The sequence below is a fragment of the Pararge aegeria genome, chromosome 26 (assembly GCF_905163445.1).
Source record: "Pararge aegeria chromosome 26, ilParAegt1.1, whole genome shotgun sequence".
NCBI lineage: Eukaryota > Metazoa > Arthropoda > Insecta > Lepidoptera > Nymphalidae > Pararge > Pararge aegeria.
Window position 1 is genome coordinate 9044661 of NC_053205.1, and position 19024 is coordinate 9063684.

Consider the following 19024-nt stretch of genomic DNA (forward strand, 5'->3'; position numbering starts at 1 on the left):
ATATTCAACAGCTATCTTTGTACCCATAACACATGCTACGCTTACTTTGGGGCTAGATGGCGATGTGTGATTTGTCGTAGTATATTAATTATTATTATTATTAAAGTCAAAAATATCTTCATTCAATTAGGCCTATAGATTAGTGAGATGATGGCGATAACCATATTCGTAAACTTACAACTAAAGCTACGAGGGTTCTAAACGCATGCTGGACTAAGAAGAAGCCAACAAACTTAGCCGGGTATTTTTTTGTTACTACACTACAGACTGACTTTACGTTTCAAAAGTGCTTATAAACTGGGCCTATTTGTTATAAATGAATTTTGAATTTAGAATTTTTTGAATCTTCCAGATAACCATAGACGGCTACGACGACAAGTTACACGTGCTGCTCGAGAAGCTGATCGAGCACATCGTGGGCTTCAAGGCCGACCCGCAGCGGTTCGCGATCATGAAGGAGAGCCACATTCGCGCCATCAAGAACTTCGAGGCCGAGCAGCCGTACCAGGTGAGAACCACTCATTAATCTAATAGAAACAACACCATACATAGCTGAGTAATTTAATAAAACCACACCATCAATGAATAATTTTATATTAACCGCTCTAATACTGATTAATTTCATAGAAAACACACCACAGTTTATTAATTTAACATGAATAACACACGGCAACTGATTAATTAAACATTAATAACACACCGCAACTGATTAATTTAACATGAATAACACACCACAACTGATTAATTTAACATTAATAACACACCGCAACTGACTAATTTAACATGTTAATAACACAGCGACCTATTAATTTAATGGAAACCACACCACAGATGAGTAATTTAATAAAACCACACCATCAATGAATAATTTCGTATTAATAGCACCAAAACTGATCAAATTAACAGCATCGTGAGAAACCTGCCTGAGAATTCTCCATTATGTTCTCAATGACGGCCGATTGGCGCAGTTTGCAACAACCCTGCTTTCTGATCCCAGGGCCGTGGGTTTGATTCCCACAACTGGAAAATGTTTGTGTGATGAGCATGAATGTTTGTCAGTGTCTGGGTGTTTATGTGTATATTCTAAGCATTTATGTATATTATTCATAAAAAATATTCATCAGTTGTCTTAGTACCCATACCACAAGCTACGCTTACTTTGGGGCTAGATGGCGGTGTGTGTATTGTCGTAGTATATTTATTTATTATTATAATTTATTAATGGCGTGTGGAGTCCACCAATTCGCACTGGGCCAGCGTGGTGGGCTACGGCCTTGAGCCTTCTCATTGTGGCAGGAGACCCAGAAGAATGTTACGATGAATGTATATTATTGTTCTAGCACGCGGTATACCAGCAGGCGCTCTGTTTATCCGACCTGGTCTGGACGCGGTGCCAACTGGTGGAATCGGCTGAGAGTAAGATATACGTACTTGTTTATAACGGTCTTTAACAAATCCCGCGGGAACAGCTCGTTTTCCCGGTATTAAAGCAGCCTCTGTGTATTGGATAGAAGCAGGCGTTACTTTGCGGAAATCCATAATATATTATGAAAATTAAGCTTAATTTAACAATTATTCCGGTTTCGGAGCGAAACGTGCGTAGTGGGTACATTGCCGAGGATCTGTTTGGTGTGGAGTATACGGATTGAAGTAATTATAAATTACACCAAACAGATTCTCCTGCTGTTCGCGGAGTACAGCAAATTAAGCTTAATTTTCAAAACAGCCTCTGTGGTCCAAACCATAAACTAAACAAACAGACCGTAAAACACAAAGTTAAAAATGACCTATTAAAAAAACTTGGTTGCCTGTAAAGTCGGCATACGGGCGAAAGTTTTACGTGACAACGACTTTGAGTGGTAAAATAATTTTAATGTGAATATTCATTCGTATAGTAGGAAGAAGGATGAAATAATAGTAACAATTTAAAACATTTATTTATACAAAGAATTATATTTAAAACATTAATTTATACAAAGAATCTCGCACTGAATTTCATATTAACAAAATTTTATTTTTACCTTTACACATACATACGTATTTATATACAAATATACATACAATAACTTGCAATACATTTGCGTACAATGAAACAGCGTTTACTACAAAGGGACGCGTGCCTTTCACTTTTTATGTCTGTCTCTCTCGCTCTTAGGCGGGCTAACCATGCCCGAGTGGAAGGGACGCGTGCCTCTCACTCGCTCTCATTGTGAGCGCATAACGTGAGCGGAGCGTAACGCAGTTTCTTGAAGTGTCACCCGGCAAACCAATTTATAAGACGTTGTCACGTCAAAAAATACCCTTAATTGTGGTTCTATTAACTTCAATCCAACTACCTAATTTAAAAACAACAAAACTATGAAATATAATAATTAATAATTGTTATTATTACCTTTTTTTTTGGACAATTGGCAGGGGGAGGTAGGAAGGGAAGGTATCTTAACGCAATGCCAATTTTCAAAAAAATATCCTATGTTTTATATATATTATAAATTTCTCTGTCTTGTGAGAGTTTAGAGCGGAGCCTGCTTCCAAGCAGCCTTGTCGTTAAGAAATTCATCAATCGTAAAGTAACCACGATTTACAAAATTGTTTAAACTTATGCATTTGTAGCTCCAAAATTACCTTGGAAATCATATTAAATGCATTTGGAATTTTGAATTTTGAACCTAATGTGATTGAACCACAATATAATCAAAATACCTATATATATATATACCTATATATATGTGGTATATACAAAATATATATACATGTGGTTGATATGCCTATACGCGTACGAAGCGCTTCGCAACCTCGTTTCTGATTCGCACCGCTAGGATCCGGAATGCCTTTCCAACTTCCATTTTCCCCAGAGCCTACAAATATGAGTATAGTCTTCTTTCATTAAGGGTTGTCTGGAGGAGATCGCTTAAAGCGATAAGACCGCCTTTGCGCATTGTTATTCTTCTTGTATTTATGTTTTCAATTTATATTATAAATTGTGTGCAATAAAGAATTTATCTATCTATCTATCTATCTATCTATCTATCTATCTATCTATCTATGAGTATGTTGAAATCAAGAGTGAATAGGCATCTTCTAGGCAAGCGCGCTCCATCAACACTTACCATCAGGTGTGATTGCAGTTAAGCGTCTATAAACATAGAAAGAATAATAAAAAAAAGTTTTTTATAAAAGCATATACTCAATCCCACAAATGACTGCAATAGTTTACTCCCAAGCTTTTTGACTATAAAAGGGCTTTTCTATAACCTTTCGCAAACGATGTGCAGATGAATTCGCATTTATAATGGTATTAAGCAGCGGCGTGCACTTCATACATGCACAAAAGCACTGCCTACCCTAAAATTTTTGTATAACTCATAAATGCGAGGGATTTTTCCATTTTATGTAATCTTCCTTATTTATGCATACCCTGGCCAAAAACCCTGTGCACGCCACTGGTAGTAAGATGTATGTTTGTTTGTCCGTCAGGCATAACCCCGGAACAGCTGAACGAGTTCTCCGCACAGTTTATACGCAAGGTGCACGTTGAAGGACTCATGTTCGGCAACCTCACCCGCGAGAGGGCGCTCTCCGTGGCAGACACCATAGAGAACAAGTGAGTTTTAAAAAGTGACAACTTCTATGGGGGCACTTTTTGTGTGAACAAAAATCATGGAACTCGCACCATCGTCACAAAACGCTTTCCATTTGAAATATTCAGTAAAATATTTCTTCATTCGAATAGAGGCGACGATTACATACAAAATGTGTACATAATAAGTCGAAGACATCAAATATTTCTTCATTCAAATAGAGCCGCTGCCGCCGCCCTTTCATTTGTAACTTGAAAATAAAATAAACTTCATGTTGACCCGTGGCGACACTAGATGGCGTTAGTAGTAGTTGAGTGAAATGTACATCGCGCTAGAGAGATTTTTTCCCACAAGTACAATAGGGCGCCGCTTACATGAAGTGATTTTCTTCCCCCCCGATGTCGTCGAGCCCTGGGCCTCTTCTCATGGCGAGCTTTTGCGCTCGCCCCACTCCCCCGGTGACGCCGTAGCAACCCCTCAGGTGGTTAGCGGCAAGTGTCCTTCCGAAAAATGAAAATGAAGTGATTTTCTCTCGGAGACACTTGTCGGACGCTGTAATCTTACTGACCTTACTTAAAATACTAGATATATATAAAGTGGGGTTAAGACTTAAGTTAATGTATAAAATGCGACGCATTTGGCGAAATTTTCACTACCTTGGCAAGAAAAGGCCAAATACCTGGGAGTAAAGTTCGATAATAGAATGAGCTTCACCGCACACATTCGCAAGGCCCGCAACAAGGCTGCGAGTGAGATGGGTCGTATCTATCCGATGATTTGCCGTAAAGCCCACACTAACCTTGCAGGAGGTTATCGGCGAGTGTTTATCCGAAAATCGAATCGAATTTTTCACTTAACAATTATTCATTGTCAAGTCAACATCTCCTGAGGATGCACCGGTTTCGGAGCGAAACGTGCGTAGAGGGGACATTGCCGAAGATCTGCTTGGTGTGAGGTATTGAAGAAATTATAAATTAAACCATACAGATACTCCTGTTTTTCGTGGAATATAGAAAATTAAGCTTAATTTTCATAATCTTTAGTAAAACAGTTAGCTTAGTTCCAGCATACGCTTTCATTGCGTACGACGTTAGCCACGGACACTGTTCTCTGGGCCTATGACGTCATTTCCAAGTGCACTGGGATTATGGAGGGTAGAGGTATTGAGAGTCATCTGTGTATGAAAAAGTGTCGTCAAAATGTATTAAATTAGGATGGCGCCACATTTGCATCAGGGTAACTCTTAAAAGAAGCGCCAAATATAAATATTGTTAGAGTAGGCTTGAAAAATAAACAAGGAAGTATGGAGATACAGGGAAGTAAGGTTATATTTACCACAATATTTTGTACAACGTAAGTTGTTGAAAATCTCAATAATTAACTACTTTAGTCGATAATGACATTTAATTTTTTAACTCGGCATACTTCAATTCATCTACGATTGCTACATTCATACCATACCCTGTGCATCCACCAGCGCCATTGTGGAGGATTTTTGAACTGTTATTTAGCGCAACAACTGGACACTTTTTCAACTTTTCTCCCATATAAGATGACTCTCCTTACCTCTACCCTCCATAACTGGGATTAAAAGTGTGTTCCTTCACATTTGTATACCCACCCTCGTTTTTATGTTTATTTCTTGCTATGGAAGAGCGGTGTCTTCTGACACAGGGGTGGTAATACTACCATTAAAAGAAGGCTCCAGCCATTAGTGTTTACTGTAATTTTATTTACCCAAATAAACTATTTTTATTTTATTATTTTTTATGTGTTTCGCACGTAAGCTTAATTTTCATAATAAAACTTCTTTTGTTACAGATTGCCAAAAGACGCGACGCCATTGTTAGCACAGCAACTGCTGTTATATAGAGAAGTGGAAATAGAAAAGGGTGAGTGTGAAGACACGAATCTTTGCCCTGTATATGACGTCACTCTGGGTTCGGAACGCGAATTTTGACATGATTTTCCATCCCAGGTTCTCTACTCTTCAAATGCTTCTTCTAACGGTCGACTGGCGCAGTGGGCAGCGACCCTGCATTCTGAATCCAAGGCCGTGGAGTAGATTCCCACAATTGGAAAATGTTCGTGCGTTAAACATGAATGTTTTCCAGTGGCTGGATGTTTATTTGTATATTATAACTATTTATGTGTATTATATTCATAAAAATATTCATCAGTTGTCTTAGTTCCCATAACACACAGGTACTCTTCAAAGTCAAAGTTAAATATTTATTTATATATAATATATATTATATATATATTATATAATATATATAAATAAATATATTATATATAATATATATATATAAATTATTATATAAGTGTTTCTTTTTTGTTTCAACTTTAATTTTATCTTTACTTTCTGTTTAATTTAATTCCAAGTTGTGTACACATACTTTGGGTTGTAGCTTAGAACAAAACTTGTTATTACTTATATGTATTTAGATCTACTTTTAGTTATTACCTGTTTTGTGTACCTAATAACAATAAACAATACAGTAGAGAAAAAAAAAAAAACAAAAAAAAAAAAAATTAAAACAGGACATAGAGTATTAGATAGCACTTTCGATGCGCTGATACAAAATGTGTACATACAGTAGCAATGGCGAGCTTCTTTAACCAGGTTGCTTCTTTAATAGTTTTTAAATGACAATGTGAGATGGTGATAACGAAAAAAAAAATAACAACCGGCTAAGTTTGTTGTGGGCTTCTTGGACCAGGGAGCGTTTGGAACCCTCGTAGCTTTAGTTTTAAATTGACGAATTTATTTATCGCCATCAACTCACATGTGACATAGGCACATTTTACGTGTAATGTACGCATCAAAAGTGCCATCTATGTGCCTATTTGAATAAAGAAATATTTGACTTTGATAACTAAATTCGCAAACTCAAAACTCAAAATAATTAAGCCTGATTTTCATACAACTCCCGTGGTGTAGGTGCGTGGTACGTGCGTGAGATCGAGAACTCGGTGCACAAGTCGTCGTGCGCGTCGCTGTACTACGCGTGCGGCGTGCGGCGCGCGCGCGACAACGTCACCTTGGAACTCTTGGCGCAGGCGCTCAGCGAGCCGTGCTTCCACGCGCTGCGGACACAGGTAACGCGTCACGCGAGTTGGCGACATGCGGCACTCCACCAATAGCACGTGGCTACAGCAGCTAGCAAAAGAGACATTGGCGCAGGCGCTCAGCGAGCCGTGCTTCCACGCGCTGCGGACACAGGTAACGCGTCACGCGAGTTGGCGACATGCGGCACTCCACCAATAGCACGTGGCTACAGCAGCTAGCAAAAGAGACCTTGGCGCAGGCGCTCAGCGAGCCGTGCTTCCACGCGCTGCGGACACAGGTAACGCGTCACGCGAGTTGGCGACATGCGGCACTCCACCAATAGCACGTGGCTACAGCAGCTAGCAAAAGAGACATTGGCGCAGGCGCTCAGCGAGCCGTGCTTCCACGCGCTGCGGACACAGGTAACGCGTCACGCGAGTTGGCGACATGCGGCACTCCACCAATAGCACGTGGCTACAGCAGCTAGCAAAAGAGACATTGGCGCAGGCGCTCAGCGAGCCGTGCTTCCACGCGCTGCGGACACAGGTAACGCGTCACGCGAGTTGGCGACATGCGGCACTCCACCAATAGCACGTGGCTACAGCAGCTAGCAAAAGAGACATTGGCGCAGGCGCTCAGCGAGCCGTGCTTCCACGCGCTGCGGACACAGGTAACGCGTCACGCGAGTTGGCGACATGCGGCACTCCACCAATAGCACGTGGCTACAGCAGCTAGCAAAAGAGACATTGGCGCAGGCGCTCAGCGAGCCGTGCTTCCACGCGCTGCGGACACAGGTAACGCGTCACGCGAGTTGGCGACATGCGGCACTCCACCAATAGCACGTGGCTACAGCAGCTAGCAAAAGAGACATTGGCGCAGGCGCTCAGCGAGCCGTGCTTCCACGCGCTGCGGACACAGGTAACGCGTCACGCGAGTTGGCGACATGCGGCACTCCACCAATAGCACGTGGCTACAGCAGCTAGCAAAAGAGACATTGGAGAGTGAATGAACCGTGTACTCATTTGCGATTCTTTGTGTGTGGTGGGATTGGAAGGGTATTATTCATCATGAGCTGTTACCGCTAGGCAGGACCATCGATTCTGAACTCTACTGCGAACAACTGGTGAGATTAAAGCAAGAAGTTGAGAGAAAGCGGCCGGAATAAATCAACAGAAGGGGTGTGGTTTTTCATCATGATAACGCCAAACCTTACACATCTTTAGCCACTCGGCAAAAATTTAAAGAGCTTGTCTGGGAGGTGTAAATGCATCCGCCGTATAGTCCTGACCTTGACCTTGCACCTTCAGATTTCCACCTGTTTCGGTCTCTTCAGAATTCTTTAGGCAGTGCCAGGTTAACAGCGCGAGAGGACCGCCACAACCCCAAAATTTCTATAGCAATGGGATTATGGCCCTTCCTACGAGACGGCAAAAAGTTATCGGACAAATGTTACCTACATACTCTAGTTAAATATAAATAAACTATTTTTAGGAACCGGAGGTAAAATTTTAATAAAAAAAAAAGCAAATCATGACTACACACACATATATGTTTAGTAGAAGCAAGAGTTTACACGGAACTAATAAAACGGATAACTTATTTAAAGAAATTCAATTTATAAATCTAATTTACGACAAAAACAAAACGAGCAGGTGGACTTTCCATACGGACGAGGTTCCCCTTCAACTAGTTGACGGTACCCGAAGATTCTAACACCACCACTACGCGTTGTCCTCTCCACGATGACGTGTTGTGACGATTTCTCCAACACTATATTAAAAAATTTGGAAAATCCAAAAGTGCACGCCTCATAATCTCATTTTGTTCACAATAAAATTGAATTTTTTTTAACTGAAACTTTCAATGCTCATTACAAATTTTTTTTTTTCATATTAATTATTATTCATTTTTTGTAAACAAGACACGGGAATGTCATAATGATTGCACATTGAAAGTTACAATTAATATTAGCTAGAATAATTACATGGAAATTTAACGACAGTGAATTGAACGCTCATATTAACTAAGAAATTATGTCGTGTGTTACTCTAGATAATTAAAAAAAATTATTCCGATACGATCATTTTTTCGACCAATTTTTATACCACATACACGCGTCCATACACGGACGTCCAGAAAAGATTATGTTTAATGTTATTATTTACTATGTTAAACAAAAAAATTGTTATTGAAATGTATTTTATGTGCCTGACAAATTATTTGACTTGATATTAGTGTACTCAAATTAACCTGTAAGTGCAATATAAATAACAAAAAATCAATTTCAGTTTCGAGAAAACTGCTTTTTTTGAAATGTCGAGAGTAGAGCACAACCTCAACGCTTCGCTTATGAGGCGTGCAAAATGTTTTGAATTTTCATAAAAAATGCGAAGAAACTTTTCCCCCAACCTAATATATTGATTGGCTAGGTAAGGTTTAGGATAATATTGAGAAATGTTTACTTGAACGTCTTTAATTCCAGGAACAACTCGGCTACATAGTGTTCAGTGGTGTGCGAAGGTCGAATGGCGTCCAGGGACTAAGGTTCATTGTTCAGAGCGACAGGCACCCCGCGTACCTGGAGGAGAGGATAGAGAAATTCATCGAGGGGTCACAGGTTTGTTTACAAGTTATCTTTTGAATTTTTAACGCTTTCACTAAATTAAGTTGTGTATTTAAATGGGAGGGCCGGGGTTCGCCCCCCCTGTGATAAGGTCTACATGAATAAAACATTTTTGAATTTGAACTTGACTGCCGTACTCCGTATCAGGTTAGCCCGCTACCATCTTAGACAGCATCATCTCTTACCACCACTCTTGTGAGTTTGCAGTCAAGGGCTAAATTGTAGTGGAATAGAAAAATTAAATATATATACATAGTGCTCCAGTAATTAATACTTAGTAATCTATTAAGTCTTTAATTCTTATTAAGTCTTATTAAGTCTTTACTTTAAACTATCTTAGGTATGTAAATGTAAGTTACAGGAAATAAAAGGCTTTTTTATTTTATTTTAATCTATTAAGTCTATGGTTTATTTTATTTTTTTGTAACAGGACTATCTGGAAAAGATGACGGAGGAAGAGTTTTTGAAACATCGCGCCGCGTTGGCTGCCCAGAAACTAGAGAGGCCCAAACGACTGTCCGGGAAAGCGTCGCAACTGTGGAACGAAATCACGGCGCAGGTACTGTACAGAATATTCAAAAAATTCAAAATTCATAATTCATTTTTTTCAAGTTGGTCTAATATAAAAACCCTTGGAAACACCAAGTCTGTCTTTTTGTAGTGACTCTACCACCGGTTCGGAAGGCAGATTCCACCGAGAAGAAGCCGGCAAGAAACTCAGCAGATTGCTCTTTTCCAACATCAACAATTTACATTTTGCATTTTAACATTCATTTTTGTATCTTGTGAGAGATGAAAGCGGAGCCGGATGCTTCCAAGCAACCTTGTCATTAAATAACACATACTTACATCCTACAATACATTTCCTACCGCTCACTTAATGCCTCATAAAGTCAAAGTCAAAGTCAAATATACCTTTATTCAAATAGGCACAAAGATGGCACTTTTGATGCGTACATTACATGTAAAATATGACATAGGAGTGAGTTGATGGCGATAACTAAATTCGTCAACTTAAAACTAAAGCTGCGAGGGTTCCAAACGCGCCCTGGTCTAAGAAGAGCCCACAACAAACTTAGCCGGGTAAAATTTTTTTTTTGTTATCATCATCTCACAGTAAATTTATATTCACCTATGAAGCTAGAGCAATTCACACCCAAGCTTTTTTATCGTTTAAGTAATCCTTAATATTATAATAGTATTTTTCTGTGAGCTTACGTTTTATATAAACTTTGAACTTATTGAGAGACAAAGATTTGACCACTCAAAGATTTCATTTGGTAATTTGTTATAAAATAATGACTCGATTAACTCGTTGAGCTATGTCGGTAACTCTAGTTCTTCTACGGATCTCCTCAACCTAAGACAGTTTAAAGTAAAGACTTCATAAGAATTAAAGACTTAAACATAAACTTAACATCATAAATTAAAAAAGTATTTATCCCAGATTTTGCTGCCAGTCCAACAGCAAAATCTTTACATGGAGTTTATTAACATTTCACAACTAGTGCCGCCATCTATTGAAACGAAGCTACAAGTTCTTACAAAATTACAATCTTATTTATTACAAGTAAGTTATTGGCAATTAAATTAACATGTATTAATTAAATTAACTAATAAAATGATGATAAAATTTAGGTTAGATCCGAATGGCAATCAGACATAAAATTCATTAGAAGTATTTTATCGCTGATATTGCCATCTGTTGTTACAGCGTAGAACTATCTCACAAAGTGTAAGAGTTATTTAAATAACATTACCAAAGCCAACATCAAACCATTTGGCTTGGTTAAATGAGGTTTCAGGTTACAAAAAAAGTTGAGAGTTAAAATTAATAAATGAAGCTCTTCAAATAAACGTCCTATAATATGAATTTTGAATTTTGAATTTTGGAATTTTGGTGATGACTGTGTATTATGTTATATGTATATTATATATGTGTCCGTCCGGCAGGTGTACAACTTCGACCGCCCACGCGTGGAGGTCGATGAACTCAACACTGTTACGAAGCAAGACCTTATTGAATTCTTTAAGGTAAGTTTTCACTAAACGTAGGCAATCCCTTTTTTTTTTTGTTTATAGACGAGCGCTTGGCTGCAATCACACCTGATGGTAAGTGATGATGCAGCCTAAAGTGGAGCGCGCTTGCCTAGAAGATGCCTATTCACTCTTGATTTGAACGTACTCATATTGTAGGCACTGGGGAAAATGGAAGCTGGAAAATTCCAGATCCTAGTAGTGCGGATCAGAAACGAAGATGCCAAGCGCTTCGTACGCGTCCGCGGTATATCGACCTTTTATCGGTTCGATAAAAGGCGAATAACAATTTTGGCTTATATATATATATATATATCACAATACAATACAATACAATATATATTAGGTACAATTTGAGGGCAAGTCTGGTGCCAGTGGTTGATTAGATGCACACACTATACTTTTATATAATATTATATATATATATATATATATATATATAACCTAAAAGATTAAATTAGAAAAAAACCCGAACAACAGACCGGAAAATTGAAATCTTTTATTATTTCGGATTGTTTCCAATAGATGGCGTTATTTATTTAGTAATCTTATGTCCGAACCACACTTCTACTTTGTGTATGTAGTTACCGAAAAAGACGTGACGCTAAGCGATTTAGCGTTACGTTACGATATTTAGAAAACGATTAGAGATGTGGGTGTGGGTGGCATATATCCCAACAGGTTAGCCCGCTCACTATTTTAAGGGCTTATTTGTAGTGGAATAAAAAAATGACACGCTTGTTTCAGAAACACGTGAGTCCAAACTCAGCGGACAGACAGAAGCTGTCAGTGTACGTGGTGTCCACGGCGGAGGGCGGCGCCGGGAAACAGCACGAGTCCGACGACGAGAAGAAGTCGCTGGAGGTATGCGCTGGACCCTTCATCATCATAGTGCATGCGTGTTTCTGTGGCATCGTGGTGCCTGAACGGATGAATCTATTTTGGCAGTGTTGTTAGCTATGTTTGATGAGAATCGGACCAAGATGGTCGCCACTACAAAATGGCGGATTACATATTTTTCACTCAACTCTCTCAATATGAATATCAAATGAAAAGGCTTTACTAGTAGAATACACTGGGACAAATTTAAAATTCAAGATGGCCGCCACCATTTGGTTAATTAATTTTTGTTTCACAACTTGGGTGACCCACATCATTATGGGTATCAAACGAAAGAGCTTGACTTGTAGAATAATATAAACGATATTAGTCGTTAGTTAGATAGTCGGGGATATTTGAAATTTACATATTATAGGTCACTGACCGGACGCCCAGTATTGGTGTTTTTTTTTAAAGTAATTACAAGTCTGATAGTTAGATTACCAAGCAGAAAGTTGATGATGAGTTGTATGAAATCAGAAGAACGCCATCATCAATCTAGACACCAACATCACCAATCAAAGAGAGCATCAAAAACCACAAAACCAAAAAACAGTAGGTTAACTTCACCCCGTTTAGCAGTAGACAGTAATTATTTTACCCCTCATGTTCTAAACGTTTACCATAAAAACGGGGAAAATGTAAAAAGTTTGTGAGGTAGCAACATTACGTTTTTACTGTTTTGCGACACTACATGCAATGACGGTACACAGTGGCGTGCACTTCATACATGCTTAAAAGCACTGCTTACCCTAAGATTGATATATAACTCTCCTGTACGAGTTATATAGGCGGATTTTTTCCATTTTATACAATTATCCTGTTTTATGCATACCCTGGTAAGAAACTCAGTGCACGCCACTGACGGTACATAATTGAGGGTTCGGTATGTTCGTAGTTCTGTATGTGTAATTTATAATTTCTTCAAGCTTCATACTCCACACCGATCAGGTCTTCGACAATGTACTCTCTACGCGAGTTTCGCACCGACACCGGAGCATTCTCAGGAGATTTCAATTTCAATTTCTTTATTTGCAGATTGAGTTACTTAGTTGGTGGGTACAATCGTATAATAGTGCTACAATCGCCGTCCATTGGCATTCAAATTTGATGTCTTACAAACTATGTCTCTACAATGCTCATTCAATTAAATTCTTATCAAGTATTTCAATCAAATATAATATACTACAAATCTATTAATAAATATATGTCAAAGTTCTATAAAATGTCACATAAATATTCTTTAATATCATAATATTATTTAATTTCAAATTCAAAATTCAAAATTCATTTATTTCAAGTAGGCCTAATTAATAAGCACTTTTGAAACGTCAAGTCAGTCTGTTTGTAGTGACTCTACCACCGGTTCGGAATAACTCTACCACCGGTTCGGAATTTTACGCTTGAAATGATATAAAATTAGTAGCTTATTATAAATAATAGGTGCCATATTAAAAATACTGACTTTACAATGAATTATTGTAACAATGTATATTCAATTAATAACGAAAAGTGAAGTCACTAATTGTCAAATCCAGTTTGGAAGGCAAACTCAGCAGTTTTCAACGTCAACGATTATCTCTTTTTAACTTACCTGCCACTTCTTGCAGTTGCAATATTTAATTTATTTATTCACATATAACAATCACACTATATATATTTCATAACTACTAATATAAAGAGATGTGGACTTATTTTTTTTATCATACACAAAGTCGATAATTTTATAGTAAGCACTCTCCAAGCTTTCTTTAAGTGTTTATGGGATTTAATTGTGAATCTTTGTGCACACTAGGTTCGATAATTTACGGTTCCAATAAATCGCCACGACTTTTTAGTACTTACCTGACGAATCAATTCAAATAACTTACCTGTCACTTTAAATAGATAGATGGATGGATGGATGGATAGAGAGGTGGATGGATGGATGGATGGATAGAGAGATGGAGAGAGATGGAAAGATGGATGGATAGATGGATGGATAGATGGATGGATAGATGGATGGATGGATGGATGAATAGATGGATAGAGAGATGGATAGAGAGATAGATAGATATATCTTTATTTGCATTATACGAACGTTTACATAGATGTCATTCAAATATCAATAACGAAGTCAGTGTATTGCCATTAGCTGGCGTGCAAATATAACAAACCATTGGTTGCAATTAACACATAGAATAAATTTAAAAACATGCAATTTTAATACAGTACAATAATACAATAGCGGTTTTAATAATTAGAGTAAAAATTGCATTACTTACCTGAATTTTTTTTTCCAGCCCGTTGTTATCCGAGATCTCGTGGACTTCAAATCACGTCGGCGACTGTACCCACATCCGGCACCTTTCACTAATATACCACGGAAAGGAGCGCACTGTAAACTGTAGTTGAAGTAATAAATTGTAGCAACAGTAAAGTAACAACACTTAATAACTAATATACTTAGTAAAAGTAACCTAATCATGTTAACTGAAGATCGACATATGTAAGAATGCGTCCCTGTGAGGTCGAACAAACGATGTAACTTTCCAACTGGCGTTTTATACAACGTGTAACAAAATTACGAAATACTGTTGAAGGATGCATAAGTATATTTCATAAGGAATCACCCTGTGAAAATAATAAATCAAAAGAAGCATACAAACAAACAAATTCAATTAAGGCATTTTTAAATGTTGACTTATGACAACCCTATTGGAGATAAAAGACCGCCACGCGCATAGTAGCTACGCTACGCGACGCGTACCTTTATAAAAGATAACGTACCTTTAGAAAGCGCCAGGAATCATATGATATAAATTTAATTATATTTAGCTATCTTTAATTTCTTTCAGTAAAAACGGATGGCAGTTTTTTACTCAAAAACTATTACTGCGCTTCCTTTTAAATAATCTAACAAAAATAGAATAACAGTAAACTATATTAATACAGTAATTGTGCAATTGTACAATACAGCACAATGGTACAATTTGGCGGCCTTATCGCTATATAGCGGTCTCTTCCAGGCAACCAAAGGCATACGAGAGAATGCTAACGGAAATTCGTAATTTAAATTAAATAAGCATAAAAAATATTAAACATTATATATTAAAGATATAAATATACAAATACACTACTATAAATGCATAATAAAAATAAAAGAACCCTCAAAAAAAATACAGAATACGAAATAGACAAGATTACAGTGATCATTCCATCAATGCCCGGCCGATACAGACAAGTAGTGATCCTTCACTCGTTTTTCAATGGTGTCTATTTTTTTAGGTAATATATAAAAATATTGAAACGACAGTGAGTTAAATTTCTTTGCAAGGTAACAAATAATAAAAATACAGTAAACGACATAAATTTGTATTGTATAAAAATATTGTAACGAAAATTGTTGTTACAATAAACATGTTCGAACAGTAAGCTATATAAACACAGTAACAGTAATTTATTAGTTAGGTAACCGGAAATATAAATACAATAAATTTGCAATGCAACAAATAATAAAAGTACAGTAAATGACACAAATTTGTTTTGTATAAATATATTGTAACAAAAATTGTTGTTACAATAAAAATGTTTTAACAGTAAGCTATATAAACACAGTAACAGTAATTTATTAGTTAGGTAATAAGCAATATAAATATCATAAATGCAAAAAAATTGCAAGGTAAGAAATAATAAAAATACAGTAAATGTAAAAAAAAAATGCTTGGTAACAAAAATAAAAACATTACACAAAACTTGATATCTGACAATAATTAAGTTACATCCCAAACGATAACTTTTGTTTATACACAAACTTAACTTAGTTTCGTTTATAATTATTGTTTTTATTGTAAAAATTAACATTATAATAATTTAAGAGAATGCAACGTTTTTCTTGTAATGTAATTAAACTATAGCAAAGGTTGCAATACATAAAAAAGAAAGCATTTTAGGTGAAATTATATACTATCGAGTCTTTAATTGTTCATGTGAATAGATTTTAAGTAAGTAGGAATTAATTAATGAATAAAATATTTAAAAAATATATTATTTGTTTTTTTTTTAAGTCCTTAACTTTTTTTGAGATATAATAATTGTTGACTGTCATCTCACGTGGTCAACTTAAAGACACTCAAGAAATATATTATGTCTTAAAATACTTATCTACCCAACCCATTAATGAATGAGAAGGATTTAGTCGTAGCCCGACACGCTGGCCAAGTGCGGATTGGTGGACTTCACACACCTTTCATGCAGGTTTCCTCACGATGTTTTCCTTCACTGTTAAGCAAGTGATATTTTATCTGAAATTTCCTATGTCCTTGACTGCTGATAGTAAGTTACGATGGCAACGGGGTAACCAGTTAGGGGTTATGCAGATATATTAAACCCTATCTATTCGGTTTCTACGCGACATCGTACCGGAACGCTAAATTCCGTCGCGGGACGTCTTTTGGACATAAGTTAGGTAATTTTTACCCTACTAATGCATAAGTTTAAAAAATGTGAAAACATAAAATAAATCGTGGTTACTATACGATTTATTTTAAGCGCTGAAAGCCCAAGGGGGAGGCTCGACTTCTTTTTCGGGGGAGCGAGTTTGAAACACGCACTTTGTAACTTATGTGCGTTCTGAGCAATTCAAATGCTTGCTTTGACAATGAAGGAAAACATCGTGTGGAAACCTACATACCTGAGAGTTCTCCATAATGTTCTCAAAAGTGTAAAGTCCGCCTATCCACACTGGGCCAGCGGGGTGGACTACGGCCTTAACCCCTTCTCATTGTGGGAGGAGCCCCGTACCCTGTACTGGCCCGGTAATGGGTTGATACCATGATTATGCGATTGATGAATTTCTTAACAACAAGGTTGCTTGGCAACGGCTACGCTCTCATCTCTCACAAGATAGATAATTTTAAACATTATAAACTGTAAAATGATGTTAACCCCCAACTCAATTCATTCAGTCATTTTCATTCTATATATATTATTCTACTAGGCCCTCTCGTTTGAAACACCTATTGAGAGAGTGGCGTAAAATAATGTCATTTGTCATTGTGGCGGCCGTCTTGGATTTGAAGTTTGTCGTAAAGTGTGTATTCTATGTAAAGTTTGTTTGTAGTCAAGCTCTCTCATTTAATACACATATATATTTTTTATGGTTATCGACGAGCGCTTGACTGCAATCACACCTGATGGTAAGCCATGTTGCAGCCTAAGGTGGAGCGCGCTTGCCTAGAAGATGCCTATTCACTCTTGATTTGGAGGTACTCATATTGTAGGCACTTTGGAAGATGGAAGCTGGAAGGGCATTCCAGATCCTAGCGGTGCGGATCACAAACAAAGATGCAAAGAGCTACGTACTTGTCCGCGGTATATCGACCACGTAGGTATGCAGATCCTTACGGTGCCTCGCGGTTCGATGGTAAAAAGGCGAGGGGGGAACTAGATCAAATAGTTCTTGAGCACACTCTCCGAAATATATCCTATAGAATACCGAAAGGCAGGCTACCTTGCGACGATGTTCCAAACTCTGAAGTTTATTATTGTCTAGGTCACCGATGAGTCTTCTAGAACGGCGATCCACCGAATCCAAGGCATCAAGCTGATACTTGGCAGAGCCATGCCTTAAATGGGAACAGTACTCCATGCACGATCTAACTTGAGCTTGGTACAAGGTGAGAAGCTCTTCAGGCGTGAAGTACCGCTTGACCTTATTGAGGATGCCAAGTTTCTTGCCAGCTGTTTTGGCTTGGATTCGATGTATTGTCCGAAGTTGAGGTTGGACGATATATTGACAACTAGAAGCTCTACACTGTCGGTAATAGATAAAGATATAAAAGGAAAGTCGGAGTCAGGGGAAATGGATTCCGTTTGACAGTAAATAAACACGCTTACGTTTTGGTAGCTTTGAATTTGACCAGATTGGCGTCTCCCCAATCAGACACCTCATTTAAGGTCAAATTAATGCGTTCTACCAAAGCCTCTCTATGTCCAAAAATTTCAGCGCCACTAGCACGGGGACGGGGCATGTATCTCTCCTATGGAGGGTAGAGGTAAGGAGAGTCATCTTATATGGGAGAAAAGTTGAAAAAGTGTCCAGTTGTTGCGCTAAATAACAGTTCAAAAATCCTCCACAATGGCGCTGGTGGATGCACAGGGTATGGTATGAATGTAGCAATCGTAGATGAATTGAAGTATGCCGAGTTAAAAAATTTAATGTCATTATCGACTAAAGTAGTTAATTATTGAGAATTTCAACAACTTACGTTGTACAAAGTATTGTGGTAAATATAACCTTACTTCCTTGTATCTCCATACTTCCTTGTTTATTTTTCAAGCCTACTCTAACAAAATTTATATTTGGCGCTTCTTTTAAGAGTTACCCTGATGCAAATGTGGCGCCATCCTAATGTAATACATTTTGACGACACTTTTTCATATACACAGATGACTCTCCTTACCTCTACCCTCCATAATCTCTCCGCTACATTGCTATCATCTGCGTACCCAAAGATACCAGGTTTCAACAGATCATTAATATTAAGCAAAAAAAGTGTATCGGAGAGAACGGATTCCTGAGGGACACCAGCATTGATTGCCATTTGATCTGACGAGGAGCCATCTAAGACAACTCGATTGTCGACTCAGGAAATCTGATATCCAGTTGATGAGACTAGTGGATATCCCGTAGCTGGGTAACCTACTTAAAAGGCCTTCATGCCAGACCCGGTCAAAAGCCTTTGTCATGTCAAGGGAAACGCTTTACCATGTTTGTCAATGGCCTCGCCCCAGATGTGAGTGGCATACACTAAATGATCCCCCTTCGATCTATTACGACGAAAGCCGTACTGTTGATCCGACAGAAGGACA

General features: G+C 37.8%; 1 protein-coding gene across 1 annotated transcript in view; it reads left to right on the forward strand.

Annotated features, from left to right (window-relative positions):
• The window catches only part of LOC120635074 (insulin-degrading enzyme), a 50927-nt gene extending 35237 nt beyond the window's left edge, over window positions 1–15690 (forward strand). Inside the window, exons 17-26 of the mRNA XM_039905984.1 lie at window positions 353–508; window positions 1341–1416; window positions 3478–3604; window positions 5403–5473; window positions 6526–6683; window positions 9116–9250; window positions 9687–9815; window positions 11210–11290; window positions 12041–12157; window positions 14455–15690. Coding sequence (XP_039761918.1) covers window positions 353–508; window positions 1341–1416; window positions 3478–3604; window positions 5403–5473; window positions 6526–6683; window positions 9116–9250; window positions 9687–9815; window positions 11210–11290; window positions 12041–12157; window positions 14455–14562 — 1158 coding nt within the window. The 3' untranslated portion in view covers window positions 14563–15690. The remainder of the gene's footprint in view (window positions 1–352; window positions 509–1340; window positions 1417–3477; window positions 3605–5402; window positions 5474–6525; window positions 6684–9115; window positions 9251–9686; window positions 9816–11209; window positions 11291–12040; window positions 12158–14454) is intronic.
• The last annotated feature ends 3334 nt before the right edge of the window (window positions 15691–19024 follow it).